The sequence below is a fragment of the Orcinus orca genome, chromosome 12, assembly GCF_937001465.1.
Source record: "Orcinus orca chromosome 12, mOrcOrc1.1, whole genome shotgun sequence".
Lineage (NCBI taxonomy): Eukaryota > Metazoa > Chordata > Mammalia > Artiodactyla > Delphinidae > Orcinus > Orcinus orca.
Window position 1 is genome coordinate 19,862,051 of NC_064570.1, and position 13,233 is coordinate 19,875,283.

At 37.3% G+C, this 13,233-nt stretch overlaps 1 protein-coding gene and 1 long non-coding RNA gene across 12 annotated transcripts in view; one reads left to right on the forward strand and one right to left on the reverse strand.

The window, feature by feature from the left end:
- UTRN (utrophin) overlaps window positions 1-13,233 on the reverse strand; it is a 1,623,662-nt gene that overhangs the window by 1,155,653 nt on the left and 454,776 nt on the right. For 10 of the 11 annotated variants that reach the window (XR_007470554.1, XM_049695369.1, XM_049695368.1 and 7 more), the window contains 4 exons: window positions 7,228-7,364; window positions 2,080-2,118; window positions 1,789-1,854; window positions 636-701 (listed from right to left, as the gene is read on the reverse strand). Coding sequence is in view for 10 of the 11 variants with exons in the window: in XM_049695369.1 (XP_049551326.1) it covers window positions 636-701; window positions 1,789-1,854; window positions 2,080-2,118; window positions 7,228-7,364 (308 nt within the window). In the remaining variant the exon portion in view is untranslated. The remainder of the gene's footprint in view (window positions 1-635; window positions 702-1,788; window positions 1,855-2,079; window positions 2,119-7,227; window positions 7,365-13,233) is intronic. The other variant, XM_049695367.1, reaches the window with a different exon arrangement.
- The window catches only part of LOC125960666 (uncharacterized), a 125,211-nt gene that overhangs the window by 44,970 nt on the left and 67,008 nt on the right, over window positions 1-13,233 (forward strand). The gene's annotated exons all lie outside the window — the stretch shown is intronic.

Consider the following 13,233-nt stretch of genomic DNA (forward strand, 5'->3'; position numbering starts at 1 on the left):
GTTAATTCCAAGGTGGTGGAGGGTGGGAAAAGTTCTAAAAGCAAGATGGCACACAACAGTGGGATAATCAGAGGGAAAATATCTGTCTAGAAAGGTTTTTGAAAAGTATTCTTAAGTTAAGGAGGCTTTTCCTAGTTGCTAATAAAATCAGATATTGCAGAAGAGTTAACACTTTTCAATGAAGAGTGGGGAAGAGATGTCCAAGCCTGTGTGGGTTATAATTATTAAATGGCAGAGACTATGGAGAAAATGTGAGCACACAGAAGGAAGAGAATTTTGCAGAATAACACATATTCTGTAGAATTACATTTGTTAAATTAACAAGAAATATCAGACAAATGGAATGAATATCTATACCTGTATTTATAAATAAAACAATCTGATTTTCCTGAGACAGATGAGCGGCCAAATGTAGGATTTTTTTCAGCAACTTATATGAAACTAACTGAATAAACATATCCAATTTATACTATCATGGCTTGAAAGCATAAAATCTATGTCGACATTTTTATAACCACACTTATCAATTTTGATTGGGATCAAAATTCAGGGCTGTAATCAATGAAGATTATATCCGACAGCCATAATACAAGAACTAGCTTTCCCAGGCAGCACTAATTTCATGATTTACTTACACACTTCCTGTGGTAGAGCTGCTATCAGTGAGGAAAGACCCATTAGTCCTTTCCATCTGGGCCAGTCTGAAAAATGAAAATAAGGAGGTTAGAGAATGTGGCCATATAGGGCATAGTCGACTGGTACATCCTCAGTGTTCCTTAAACTGTCCTAATTCTCACAAAATACAGAACGGCCCAAATCCCCCAGCAAGACTTTGAAATTAAAACATCTAATGTTGAGCTATATTTCTATCACCACTGCCTTAAGGCCTGGAGACCTTTATTTTATACCATGTTACTTAGTCTCCTAATAGACCTAGTCTCAGAATTGACCTCCGAGACCCTTAGGTCAGTCTTCATTCTCACACAAATCTGATTATGTTCCTCTCGTGTTTAAAGACTCTCCATGACTCCCCTTTACCAAAGGACAGAATCCTACTCCTTAGCAGGTGGGCCCCCCATTATTGGACTTCAGCTTCTGTTCCTTCATTCCTTCTCATCCTTTCCCCTTTCTCTACCTGCAATCCTTTAAATAAACCATGTTCTTTCCTAGCTCAATGCTTTTGAGTATGTCTTTCCAATGGTCCAAGCCTGACTTTCTACCTAAATTTCTACTTGGCCTAGACTCAGTTCAAATGTTACTATTTTATGGTGCTTGAACTAACCTTTTAAGGCATAGGGAGTAACTAGCACTGCCGATGCTTAGTGTATATTTCTTTCCTGAAAGTTTGTACATACCATCAAGACCAGCCTATACTCTATATTGTTTGGGGACTCTAAAATAAACCCCTATAATAAAGCTTTAGCATACATTTAATTACATATTTTAATTCATATGTGCACCCTCTCCTGAGAACACTTTCAATCCCTACTTTCATTCACTGAAAACTGGGTTACATTATCTAAACCCTGCTTGTACGGTGTTTGGATTCTCATGAGCTCAGTAATCACATCCCATGGAGATTTAGTCCACAGAATGTATAGCAGGTGTTTGGTAAAGTGCAAATTACAACATGGAGAGATGAAAGCCCAGCTTTCAAATATAATGGAATCACGACTTCTGCCAAACTACCTCCCTTAAATCAAGGCACGTTAATGATATAAGATTAATACAGAAAGAGATACATTCTGGGTGGCAGTGCAGTGGAGGGCTCCTATCAGAGTTTCTTACCGTGTAGCATACTGTTCTATTCTTGAATGGGTATCATCATGAAACAGCTGAGGAGACTGTGAAGGGCTATAAGAGAGAAAGCAGATAAACAGTTTTACACACAAATGTTGACAGATGTTACTTTAGGAATGTTAGCTTAGTTAAATGATGAATTTGACATGCAAACAAACCACTAGGATTGTTACCCAGGGGGCAGAAGTATTATTTTAGAACAAGAGCTTAGTAATCACCCCATGCTGAGAAAGCTGATCAGAACATCAGTCTTGTGCATATGGAGCTGTGAATACTCACTCATAGTGCTCTGGCCACATACTGATGAGTGTGATAGGACTGCAAAGAGGGCAGAGGGAGACAAAAGTCATAGAACAAACACTTTAGAGCAATTTAAGACAAAAGCAGTGGGCGTAGGGGTGGGGGACATTCTCAATTGTCTTCCACTCCCATGTTTGGTTGCCCTGAGGTCCACTGTGACAAAATCAAAACTAACAGAAATGACTGTTTATTCTAGAAAAGATACTGTGTATTCAAGTGCCTGCAGGGGCCTTTTCACAGATATTACAGGATATTTGTTATAGATAGCAAACACATCTTTAAGTAATCTGATTGAAGAAAGAAACAGAACGCTCTAAAATACCTCAAAGTTATGTAAACAATAACGTCCCATAACACACCGAAGGGAGATGCAATCATATTTTTGTTTTTCCTGGAGAAGAAACTTGATCAGAATGGTAAAGTTAAATACCAAAGACTACATTGTATATTGATGGCAGAGTTGCGATAAGATGAGAATGTTCTGAATTTTTGCTCAATTTTAAACGTAAAAATCCAAATCCAGGTGTACACAAAGTATCTCAACCTCACAGATTCAGTGAAAAAAGATGCGACGCTTTCCTCTACACCGGCCAAAATTCTCAATTATCCATAAAACTGAAAGCAACTTTTCTAGATCATGATACACTCACTGTCTTCAAACAAAATTTTATCCAGAAGTTCTATCTAAGAAACTGACAAAAGGAACATTGCTTGAATCAGGGCTTGAGACTTGGAACTTGATCATTCAGTATCCCTCCTAGCCCCGGGGGTACACTCCAACCTCCCAGCACTGCCTAGAAATCCCGAAGTCTCCATGTATCCTTTGAAAACAAATGATCCTAATTAAAAGCTAGTTCAAACCCTAACCTTTTTTACTGGAGGGGAAGGAAGAGGAGGGAATACTGATGAATGTGGAAATTTAAAATTCTAAAGAAAATTAGTTTTCTAATTAAGTAAAATCTCCTGCAAAAGCTAATGCTGATTGAAACAAAGAGGAAGGAAAGTTTAAATTATTCTAGATCTACTTGATTCTCCTATTTCTATTACAGATACATACTCAAGAAAAAGTTAATGATCTCATTATCTCCTACTGGGAAGCAAAAGTTGATGTCTGCATAGCAAAGGTTAAAAGAAGATGGAAGGTCATCTTATTGGGATGGAAAACTGAGACTCTTTGGACCTACTTTCAAAAACAGGCATTTATTCAGTGTTTGTCAGAACATCTGTACTGTAAATAGACTTAATTACCCATGTATAAAATAGATACAACAACAATGAAACAAAACAGTATTATTCAATAGTCTTTTTACATCACTTTTCATTAACTCTGAAATATGTATGGTAAGTGTCAGGTAAATGATTTGCTATACACTTTCTAAAAAATAGGCACTGCTTGAGAGACCATTTCTAAAATTCAAGTGTACTACAACATTCGCTGTGAGCTTTAAATGTAAGAAACATATGTACTTTTTGATCTTAATTGAACTCAGAAAAGCTTTGTGAAACTGCTTGACCGGTTCCTGTAAGGTTACTTCAGTTAGCACAATAGTGATTCACTGAACTAAGATAAGAATGGCAGAGGCAGAAAGCTGAATTGAAGTTTCTCAAGAGAAAGTTTTTTATATATTGTGAAAATTTCTAAGAAAAGAAATAAAGATTACAAAAACCCAAAAGTTTAGGCTTTATTGACTTCAAAGTACCTTGATTTGCAGAAAAAAATGTTAAGTGATAAGCTTTTTCATTTAATTCTAGAAGAGGAAAACTGGGCAATATTCTCCCTGCATTGTTAGAATCTATGATTAAAGGGGGTTAAAAATAAGACCAATCTATGTGTTAGCCAAGACTTCATAATGCGGCCTATCCCTGCTTTCGAGAGTAGTGTTTGAACAGAGTTTGGTTAATCACACACTAATATGGAAGGAATCTGACTCTACTAATGTTATATGAAATATAAATCAGACTTTCTTTGAAGAACTTCGTGACTCCTTTGGTGCCTTAAATTCTCAGCAGACTGTTCCTCATGCTTCCAACATTTTTGCCTTCTGAAGTCCATTTCTCCCCAGGCAGAGTAAGTGCAGTCCCAGTGTGCTCTAACATACAAATCTTCAATGGCTCCCCACGGCTCTCAAGTAACCTACAAACACCGTGGCATGGCCTACAAGGTCCTTCATTATCTGGTTCTTGCTTTTCTCTCCATTTTCATTACTTCCCATCCCAGTTTCTGAAACAATCTTGTCTTCAGGCTTTTGAAAATGTTTGCCTTGGCTTGAAACTCTCCCTCTCCTCCCCAGGCACCAAACACTGAGCGTTTGGCCCTATTACTCTTTCAGTTCTCCAGGTTAGCTGTCACTTCCTGCCAGTGCAATGCCCCCACAACCATAATTCTACTTACTATGAATTGGTTCTTGCTACAGTAAGAACTTAAAAAAACATGAAACTCATCTACTCCACCTTAACCAATACCAGGGAGAGGTGTCTATTTTACTCCTTTTAATCTTCAGGGAAACCTTTTTGGCCAGTAAATCTCACTCAATTCTCAAATTTCTTTGTCACTCTTTGAGCCTGTTTCTCAGGTTTATTTTCAACGGTAACTCTTTCATCAAGCTCTACTCATTTATTTTGATTTATTTTTTGAAAAAAAAATCTTGCATAGTTATAAAATTAATCGAATAAGCCTAATCATGGATTTGTTTACCTTCTTTTACTAATTTTCCCATAAATCCCCTCCACGCACGCATGTATAATTACTGGATAGGGGATAGACCTTACATTTTGCAGAGATGAAAGAGAAAGCAGCAAAAGAAAATTCTAATCAGCTTCATATATAACTTCAACACATTTACCACTTTGCTGGTTTTTCTCCAATGTTCTCTTCCCACAAATAGGAGAATAAATGAAATCAAATTTTTTACTACCCACTCATGTAAATTGTTACACCAGAAGATTAAGTGGCCCTGTACTGGAAAGGGCTCAGTAGAAAAATGAACTATACTGACTCCAAGAAGGCATCCTAGGAGTGAAAAAAGAAGAAAACCTGCCCAATGTATCCAGTAGCTCATAAATCTTTTTCAAAAACGATCTTGTGACATCTGACTTAATCTTACACTCCTTTTCTTTCTCTTGTTTTCCTCTCACTGACAATGCTGGTAAATTTATGTTAGCTAAAATGAAGCATCTTCAGAGTTACAGCCAAAAATCATAGCACAAAATTATTTGGCACACTTTTCTGTTCTTTTTTACTTTCACTGAGTCACCCAGAATAGAATGATTGATGTCAGTGATTACTTTGACAGTGAAAGGCAAATTATCAAAATTGCTTAAAAGGAGTTTAAAAGATCTATCTATCTGTATGATTCATATGAAGGATGCAGATATCTGGGACATAAATGGTCCCAAATGGTTTATCCAAAGAGTGAAAGGCACATCACTATTTCAAACCTATCAAAGTATCCTATAAATAAAAGCACTGTGTGATAATTCTATGCTTCAGGCAACTACTCCAAAGGTTATTTAGATCTGATACCAAGATAAGTAAAATTTTGTCTTTATTAGAAGGTGTTCAGCATAGTTAAGCTATATATTGGATACTAAAAAAATAAGAATGTATTATCATACACTTCTGAAAAAAAAAGAAAAAAATCTACCCACAAAACAGAGGACCAAAAATATACCTTTCCTTATGGATTTTAAGTATTTTTTTTTTGCTGTACGCGGGCCTCTCACTGCTGTGGCCTCTCCCGTTGCGGAGCACAGGCTCCGGACGCGCAGGCTCAGCGGCCATGGCTCACGGGCCCAGCCGCTCCGCGGCACGTGGGATCTTCCCAGACCAAGGCACGAACCCGCGTCCCCTGCATCGGCAGGCGGAGTCTCAACCACTGCGCCACCAGGGAAGCCCCGGATTTTAAGTATTTGAGTAGTGTCCTTTAAATTGAAATTGTTTCAATAAAATTTCTTCTAAAATGTACTGTGGAAAAAATGACTGGGCGGCATATATCCTAATTGTACAGAATCTGAAATCAAGCAAGGTTATCAAAAAGTTTGAATTTCTTGGTATGCTTTAAATGAGTATGTGGTATTTTTATCTACATACACAGCTGCTTTGTATTTCTTTCTGCTGCACACCCATAATGTTACCTATAGAGGGATAAAAATACCTACTATGCTTTGGTTGTGGTCTTTCTTCTACTTCTTAGCAGTTCAACAAACTAAAAAAAAAAAACTGCACATAAATGTAGCAAAGCCCCTGGTCTATAGGGTTTTATATGGAAAAAAAAATTGGACTAAATAGTCTATCCCTCTATTTTGACATCTTTGAGACATGGACTGTCATAATACACTGGACGATTACTATTCTCTGATTATCTCTCATATACACAATAAAATGAATTATGAGTTTTGAAGGTTAAATGTCAACACATTTTTATACTTCTTATTACAATTTTCTCTACTATATAATGTAGGAAACTCCATACTTCACACTTCGGAGCTTCTCTTCTGTAGTTATTTGAGAGGGCATATTTCTGTAACTAGAACTTCACTATTCTTTACGACTAGGCACTCTGCTATGATTAGCAATAAAAGTTAATTCCCCCCAAGATTCAAGCACAAGAAAATTGCCTTGGCAGGCATATTTATGCTGATATTTTTAAAAAGTGATTCAAAGATTTAAAATCATATTTATTTTGATCTTGATGTATAATTGTTTAGTAATTTAAAATTTGCTCTTGCATTTCTTCTGGCTCACTTTAAAATTTCTTTTTCTTTTCATTTCAGGCTATAAATTGCTATTCTCTGCTTTATAATCCCAACGTAATTTTGTTACTTGAAGCTTTGTTTCATTTATGTTTGTAAACTCAAATTATACACTTTTAAGAAATTTTGTCTATTTCATGTTTAGGAACACAGGCAAAATTAAACCTGGAAGTTTTGCTGTATCATCAAAAGCAAACAGTCAAAATTCATGTTGTGAAGACTGATTCCAAGTTCATTTTACCTCTTTTAAAATGAAACATTTTACCAAAACACAAATTCTTTTTGGGTATCAGATTTCTCTTTTGTCACTAACATAAAAGTAGCAGATATAAGAGCATATACAAATACAAGTTTTACTAGTAAAATTAAACTTACGTCTCTAAGTTGTCACCTTCAAGAACTGTCTGGACAGGCAGGTAGCCAAGCCGAGGATGTTTGGCAAAGTATTTCTTTGATCTGAACTTATTCTTCAGCACCTTTGTGAAGTCCCGTACATCTTCCCCAGATGTTGTCTATGAGGTTGAAAAAATTACACTTTTCTCATTAAATGGAAGGAAGGAGACAACTATCTACAATCAAATTAGAGTAGATGTAAACTGACGCAATTACATGACCACAGTTTCAGTAGCTTTATGTATTTTTGGAATAGCGCACAAGGGCATAACACATGGCACTCAGGACTCATCATTAAATATATCCAGCAATTAGTTTACAATTTTAAATTTTCTGTTGAGCATAAACCATAAGTAGATAATTTCCCCAATATGTTAAAAATCGGGCCTAAAAGTAAAATTAGTTTTGGCAATCTTACTGGTTGATTCCTTTCACTAAAAAAGCTGCAATATGTTACTAAACATTTGGTGATGATGAAGTATTCTGGATATTATATGGTTTTAACTAAGGTGAATAAATCAGGCTGAGCTATATATACAGCCTGTACAAGTCAACATACATTGTAATCTAGAAAAGAGAAATACACAAGAGAGAAAGTGCAGGGCCACACTGGTTCTCTGTATTGCAAGAAATAGTCAGATTCTTGTTCTTTTCCAACCATACAAATATATAATTATTCGACATGGACTAAATTACTAATGGCCATATAAAATGTGACTTTTTAAAGAAGCATTTCAAGATGACTAGTTACTAATCATTTAGGGTGAGGTGGGCTGAAATCTACCCCAACTCCCAAGCCCTCATCCACTCAATGAACTGTTCTCTGAGCCCCAGTTTTCTACTCTGTATCATCAATTCTAGTTTTTTTTGGAATATGTTAAACAGACATCAACTTTAGTCCTTCTGAAAGTGTATTTAAAATATGGATGTGTGCAGAACTGAACTGAAACCTTGGTCATCTGACTCCTAGCTGGCTATCCCTTCTACAGCTAGACAGACCTCACGCCAACCTCTTTACAAAGCGAAACCAGAGGACTTTTCTATGATAACAAACTGAGTACTAAATATATTGACTTACCTGCCACCTGCTTCCCTCCAGGCCTTGCACCCTCCCCAGTCTGTCTTTTCCCTCATGACAAGCATGCCCAAGACTCATGCAAACTTGTTTCGCAAACAGAAGTTTAACAAAATGTAATTATTTTTTAAAACAACTGAATTGAGTCAACGCTTATGTGGTTTTGTTACTTTCTATTTGCTCCCATTCCACCTAAATATGTCTTCTTCTAGTAAACAGTTAAGGAAACTTTTGATTCTCTAAGCTTGCAGAGCAGAGAGAAAACATAAATCAGCCCAAGCTATTTATACATCAATCTTTGCTTTATTTAAAAGGATATGTATAGCAAGCAAAGCCCACATTATCAGTAGGCCTTGCTATCAGACCCACAATGTCAAATCTTTTCCTGAATAACAAAGAAAAAAACTATATAATGCCTGCAGTTATATAGATACAGACCCTCCCAAATATAAAGTGTAGAAAATGAGCTATTAACGGGGGAAAAAAAAAATCCAAGGCACTCTGTAGAGGAAAAAGGGTTGCTATAAGAGGATGGTTTAGGGGCTCCCCTGGTGGCGCAGTGGTTGAGAGTCCGCCTGCCGATGCAGGGAACGCGGGTTCGTGCCCCGGTCCGGGAAGATCCCACATGCCGCGGAGCGGCTGGGCCCGTGAGCCATGGCCGCTGAGCCTGCGCGTCCGGAGCCTGTGCTCCGCAACGGGAGAGGCCACAACGGGGAGAGGCCCGCGTACCGCAAAAAAAAAAAAAAAAAAAAAAAAAGAGGATGGTTTGGGGGTATTAAAATCTAACCAGGCAGAACAGGAGAAAGAAGCAGAACACAGTTGGGAGTAAAGAAGGCAATATTTAGAGACACAATGCCTGCTACAGAGAATAAAGCCAAAAGGATATATCACTACTATAAAGGACATTTGGGCTTTTAGCAATGGGTATCACAACCACAGATCATTAAGTTTATACATATGTTTATCCTGAATGTTTTGGTAAAGAGACAAAAAAAGGAAGAAGCTTTCCATGATAGAAATACAAAAAGAAGGCCCCATGCAATAATAAGCATTTATGACCCAATTTATTTCTATGTCTGTCCTTAACACACTGTTAATATACAAGGAGATAAAGAAGTAACGGCCTCCAGCTTTTACTTGGTCCATTTCCATCTGGCAATAAGAAGGTTTTTATTGCTCTGGCCAGTGATTTTCAAGCCATATCCAGGTCTTTAAGTCAGGCAGCCCTGAGTGGGGTGGGTGGGAGAAAAGGCCAGGTGGGCAAGGCACCGGGCCACTTCCCCAGTCTGCCTCAGCCAGGACAGCGTACAATACAGTGGCCTTTAGTATATTCATGGCGTTGTGCAACCATCACCAGAATCTAATTCTAGAACATCATCATCACCTCAAAAAGAAAGAAAGCCTGTACCGATTAGCAATCATTCCCACCCCTCTCCCCACCCCCATCTCCTCCCCTCAGCCTCTGGCAACCACTAATCTACTTTCTGTTTCTGTGGATTTGTCCATTCTGGACATTTCTTATAAATGGAATCAAATAACATGTGGTCTTTTGTGACTGGCTTCTTTTACTTAGTATAATGTTCTTCTAGCTTATCTCTATTTTGGTTTCAATGTGAACTCTTGCTTGGGAAAAAAATGACACATCATTAAAAGTACAAGTCCAATTCTGCATCACACATTCTTTAGCTAAATACATTCAGGACATGGAAGAACAAAGCAAAACCAACCGACCAACAAAAAACAAACAAAAAACACCTACCTGCCTCCCAAAAAGTTATAGCAGGGGTTTCAGATAATGCTCAAATTTGATATTTAGAAAAAATGAGTGCATTCTCATATACAGTGCTAATGAGGAAAAAAAACTACCACCAGCAGTTGTAATCTAAGGGCACTAAATTCACTAATGCCATAAACTTTATGCAATATTAAAAGGAAAAGTGAAAAGTAATTCATCCCACAGGAATGTGATTCTTTAGCTGGGATAGAGCCAAGAAAGTGAATTATGCCTATTTTCTCACCAAAAAAGGTTAAAATAGGGTATTCCCTGGCAGTCCAGCGGTGAGGACACTGCACCTCCAATGTTGGAGGTGCAGGTTCAATCCCTGGTCAGGGAACTAAGATCCTGCATGCCGCGTGGCGTGGCCAAAATAAAAGGCTTAAATATATTTGTACATATTTGATCTAATTTCCTATCTAATAACAGTACCTAATATTTCTCTGTTTGAAGGTGCTAGAGCAACAGTTTGGTAAAAAGCTAAACAGAGGACCACCCACCTAGCATAATGAATATCATCAAACTCAACTCTGTCTCCATGCTAGTATGGAGACAGAGTTATTCTTTTTCTTTTTAAAGCAAACAACTATTGATATTATGATATGAAGATGAAATCGAAAGGATCATTCATTACTACAAAAATTATCCAGCATGTTAAGTTATCCATGCATTTCTCAAAAGACTAGGTTTTCACTTATTGCTGTAAGAAAAGAAATAAAAAGAACAAAAGACTTTGTAGATCTCATTAGATGTAACGAGGGTAATATATTAGCACAGAAGTCTCACCTTATAAATAGCTTTCCTTCAATCTTTTTTTTTTTACTATCAAGGGCAGTGAGAGTACCATCACTATTTTGACCCAAAAGGAAACTGACACTAAGGCTTTCAGGGATTCAGATTGACAAGGTCAGTAAGGCAAGAGCTGCTCTTGCAAACCTGGGTCTTTTCACCATATCAGAGCTATATACCTCTCCATGAAAAATGGAACAGTCTTAAGTTTTGTAAGAAAAAGAAGCCATAGCCATTGACTAAACTATTATTATAGTCTGAATTTTGCCTTTATTTTAAATAAAGTACTACTAAGATACCCTGTGGCTGAGTTTTACAAAATTTATATTGAAATGTCATCTTATAACTTTCAAATTGCATATATAAGAAATGTTCAGTGCAAGTACAATTAGAAAAAAAATACACATGGAAGAGAAAGAGGAGAAAAATTAAAATTGCCAGCTCTTCTGTCACCCAGAGATAACCACTCTTCAAATGGTTGTAATTGGACTGTTTTATTTTTTAATCCTTTTTATTGCAAAATAAAACACAGATATATAAAACTATATACAACAGGCACCTGGTTTAATAAAATAAATTATATGGTGAATACCATCCAGTCAGGAAATTGAACTTTTTTTTTTGTGGTACGCGGGCCTCTCACTGCTGTGGCCTCTCCCGTTGCGGAGCACAGGCTCCGGACACGCAGGCTCAGCGGCCATGGCTCATGGGTCCAGCCACTCTGCGGCATGTGGGATCTTCCCGGACCGGGGCACGAACCCATGTCCCCTGCATTGGCAGGCAGACTCCCAACCACTGTACCACCAGGGAAGCCCAGGAAATTGAACTTTGTTGGACATTTGAGAAGCCTCATTCCAGTCATAACTGCTTCCCACCTCTCTAAAACCAGCATCCTCATTTTTACAATAACTTCCTTGTGTTTTAAAAATAGTTTCATCACTCCAATGTTTGTCTCTAGATAGTATAGTTTAGTCTAGCTCATTTTTAAAAATCTGATATATTTTAAGTCACTTTTAGTCTACCAGATTTCTTCTTCATACTTGCCATTTCATTACAATTTTTCTGTTGGAAACTCAGGCAATTCAACCTGTGAAGTTTTCAAGAGTAGAATTTTGCTGGTTGCATATTTTTGGTGCAGTTTAGCATGTTCCTTTGGATATCCTGCAAATTGGCAGCTGGATCCAGAGAATGCATGAGACTCAGTGAGACTCACGTTTGCTCTTCTGGCAAGATTATCAGTGGTGTTTGGTAGGATTATAGGAGACACATGATGTGTGGTCATCTCTCTTACATAATCCTAGTAGCTTTCATGCTAAATGCCTATATCCATCCAATGAGGGCTTTAAAATGGTGATATTCTAATTCTACCATTCATTTTTAGTTGAAAAAAATTTTTAAGGACATCCCCCTCATCCATTTAGTCACTCAATAGTAAAGTTGATTCAGGAAAGGCAGGATTACATGTTTGATTTTTCACTTTTATTGACCAATTTTCCCTGTAATGAATTGGTTTCCTACCATCTTCCAAAGAAGACCAATTTTAAATTATTTTAAAATATCATTATGAATTCATACATTAACATTTGATGAGTTTTGATCTATTGCAATTACTGTTGACCCTTGAACAACACGGGTTTGAATGACGCGGGTCCACTCATACACAGATTGTTTTCACTAAATATGTACTATAGCACTACACAAACCGTGGATGTGGAGGGCCCACTGTAAAGGTTACGTGGATTTTCCACTCTCCAGGAGGTTGTTGCGTTCAAGGGTCAACTATATTATCATTATTGAAGCTCAAACTGTCCCATCTTTGGCCAGTAGGAGCCTCTTCCTTGTTGTCCCATTTAGTTTAAGTTCTACTGGTAACAATATAGTTAATGCTCTCCGTCAGTCAGTCCTCCAACATCTCCAACATCAGTCCGTAGGATGTTATGCTCTCCGTCAGTCAGTCCTCCAACATCTCCAACATCAGTCCGTTGGATGTTATGTCTCTAGTTACTTTGGTCTCTAACAAATTCCCCAAGAAGTGCTCATAGGACCAATATTACCTGAGCTCTTACATGTTGATGATGCATTTCCTGTGTCCTTTGCTAGTTACTAGAAAGTTGGTTTTTCTGGACATGAAATCCTTAGCTCATATATTTTTCCCTTGAGTTTCTTAAGTATGTTCCTCCATTTTCTTTTGGTATAAAGTATTGCAGTTGAAAAGTCTGATGGTTATTTAATTTTCTTTCCTTTTTAAGTCATTTTTTCCTTTTGTTTAAATGACCAAAGGATTTTTTTAAATTTTAAAGTCCATTAATTTTACCAGAATATGTCATAGTGCTGATCATTCTGAGTTAGT